Source organism: Falco punctatus (assembly GCF_963210335.1).
Source record: "Falco punctatus genome assembly, chromosome: 2".
Classification (NCBI taxonomy): domain Eukaryota; kingdom Metazoa; phylum Chordata; class Aves; order Falconiformes; family Falconidae; genus Falco; species Falco punctatus.
This window is the reverse complement of record NC_137581.1, coordinates 8,847,413-8,850,229: the sequence shown is the minus strand read 5'-3', so window position 1 is coordinate 8,850,229 and position 2,817 is coordinate 8,847,413. Positions and strand designations below refer to the sequence as shown.

The following is a 2,817-nucleotide window of genomic DNA, read 5'->3' as shown; positions in this document are numbered from 1 at the left end:
GCCGTAGCGGCTGCGATCGGTACGTTTTTGTCCCCAAATTATGCCGTCAATTAACTTTACGTAGCGCTATGAATGGCTGTCGGCGAGATCCTGCGAGGCACTGTTAAATTTCGGGACACTAAGTTTCGGTAGCAGCAAAACGCTTTTGCTTGAATAATTTTTTTTTTCTTTTTTTTTTCACCCCCTGGCCTTCATGTCCTCAGCCGAACATCCCACCGGCGCCTGCGATGCAGGCCAAGCTGGGGAAAATTTTAAACCGCATCCCACGAAGAGTTTGACCGCGCTGTGGTTTTGGACTGGAACGATGGAGTACCTGCCGAGATGAGCCGTGCGGCCGCGCACCCCGGGCCGGGGGAGCCCGGCGGGGGGCGACCGGGGAGCGGGCCCGGCCGCCAGACACAGGCCTGCCCGCCGGACCCAGCGCCTCACACCGTGTTTGCAGCGCGCCCCGCAGCACGGCAGGGCCGGCGGGGCGAACCCTGCGGGCAGCCGCGGCCCTGGGTGCGCGGCGGGGGCGAGCGCAGCCCCCAGCCGCACGGCAGGTCCCCGCTGCCCCCCGAGCGTCCGCCAGGCCCCGGCGTGGGCCCGCCCGCGCCCCAGCCCTCCCCCCCGCCCCAACCCCTCCCGGCGGCGCGGCGGGCGGCGGCCGGGCCCCGCGGCCCTGCCCTACAGGCCGGGGTAGGCGGCGCGGGGGTAGCCGCCGCCGTAGTCGTAGGGCACCTGCGGGGCGGGCAGCGGGCACTCGGGGAAGAAGGGGGCGAACCCCGCCGGCAGGTGCCCGCCGGGCTCCTCGCCGCCGCCGCCGCCGGGGCCCGGCTCCCCGCCGGCCGGGTACAGCGGGCGCAGCGCCTCGGGCGGCGCCTTCTTGGGCGGGCTGCAGGGCCCGGCCGGGCTCCAGGGCGGCTCGGGGTAGAGCAGCCCGCCCAGCAGCGGGTGGTGGGCGGCGGGCAGCGGCAGCGGCGCCTCGTAGAGGCCGTGCTCCAGGCCCAGCTCGGCGGGCAGGCGGGCGCCGCCGCCGGGGAAGGCGTCCGGCGGGGCGGCGTGCTCGGGCAGCAGCGCGCCGTACTCGGGGCCCAGCAGCTCGAAGAACTCGGCCGCCTCCGCGCCGCCCTTCTCCGGCTCCTTGGCGGCCGGCGGCGGCCCGCGGGCGGCGGCGGGCAGCGCCGGCTCCGTGAAGAAGGAGGGCGGCAGGTTGCGGTCCCGCAGCGGCACCTTCCGCGGGCCGCCCGCCCCGCCGCCGCCGCCGCCCGCCGCCCCGCCGCCGCCCGCCGCCTCGCCGCCGCCCGCCGCCCCGCGGCCCTGCTGCAGGGAGCCGAAGAGGGCGGCCAGGCTCTTGCTCTGGAGGCTGCTGGCCGCCTGCGAGGCCTCCCGGCGCGGCGGGGGCTTGGCGGGGCAGGCGGCGGGCGGGGAGGCGGCGGCGGGCGGCGGCGGGGCGGGCGGCGGCGGCGGGGCGGCGGCGATGATGCCGGTGCAGCGCTTGATCTGCTTCTGCAGGTACTTCCTATGGTTCACCTTCCGCTTGGACTTCACCGGCTTGTCCAGCGCCAGCTTGATGTTGCTGGAGGCCGAGTCGATGAAGCTCAGCAGGTCCCGGGTGGCTTCTTTGAAGTCCCCCGCCTCGCCCCCGCCGCCGCCCTCGTAGCCCTTCTCCAGGTCGGCATAGCCCAGCAGGCCGCCGGCGGCGGCGGGGAAGCAGAAGGAGAGGAGGTGGTGGGGGCTGAGCAGCGCGGCGGGCACGGCCATGGCCGGCGGCGGGGCGCCGCCGCCCCGAGCTCCGCAGGGATACGCGGGGCGGCCGGCGGCGGCGGGGAAAAGGCGGCGGGCGGGGGAGGGGGAGGGCTCAGCAGCGGGGCTGGCCCCGGCCACCCCGCCCCCCCGCCGCCCCCCCCCCTCTGGGCCGGGGACACCGGCGGCGGCGGAGGGGCGGGCCGAGCACCGCCCCGGGACAGGTACCCCCCCCGGGCCCGTCCCCCCGGCATCCCCCGGCCGCCCCGGAGCGGGTGGGCAGCGCCCCCGGGGCCGGGCGGGGGCTCCCGGTCCCGAGCCCGGTACCGCGGGGCTGGGTCCCCGCCGGGGGCGCGGGCACCCAGACGTGCTCTTGCTCGGGCACCCCCCGGGATGCACAAGCCGAAATTAATTTGCAAAGCTGTTTGGGTTTTTGTCGGTTTGGGTTTTTTTTTTTCCCCATCTCATTGCTATGCAGCGTCACCCGGCGTATTGTATTTTCCCAGTCAGGTCAAGTCCTGAGAAAATCCAGCGCAGTGATCCAGTGGAGATTTTAAGAGACTGGGTCACATTCAGTTAAAACTGAAGATTTTTACTTGCCCGGGTTTAGTGAAGCAGCAGCGTAAACCATCCTTATGGAAGGCAGGAAAATCAGCGATGTGGCTACAAGTACCAATAACAGCGCCTGAAGGAGCTATCTTGTCTTTTTCGGGGGGGGGGGGGGGGGGGGGGGGGCAGGAGGTATTTGATTGATTTTCCCATTAGAAAACTCATACTGGTGCAGAACAACCTCAACCCTTTGACGTCCGGATTTATTTTCCATGATATTTTACAAGTCCAAGTGATGAAGATGCATACCTGATTTAGACTGAAATAAAGTGAGTTTTCTTGGTCTGCATCGATCGCATTAGAAATGCAGCAGGTTTTGTATTGGAAGGAAAAAGCAGAAAGCAAAACTCTGCAGATGAAAAGGGAAATGAACTCCTAAGGTGGAAAAATCACTTTACTTAGTGGTAAAGTGGAAAAATCAGCCAAATTCACTTCACTGTAGTGTCAAACACTTGTTGAATGCAGAGCAAGTGATGGCCAGGA

The 2,817-nt window shown here is 68.8% G+C and overlaps 1 protein-coding gene across 1 annotated transcript; it reads right to left on the bottom strand.

Annotated features, from left to right (window-relative positions):
* Positions 1-541: 541 nt before the first annotated feature.
* Positions 542-1,832, bottom strand: FAM181B (family with sequence similarity 181 member B). Its single transcript, XM_080376239.1, has one exon. The coding sequence runs from the start codon at positions 1,741-1,743 to the stop codon at positions 667-669; it is 1,077 nt and encodes a 358-aa protein (XP_080232365.1). The 5' UTR covers positions 1,744-1,832; the 3' UTR covers positions 542-666.
* Between the last annotated feature and the right edge of the window lie 985 nt (positions 1,833-2,817).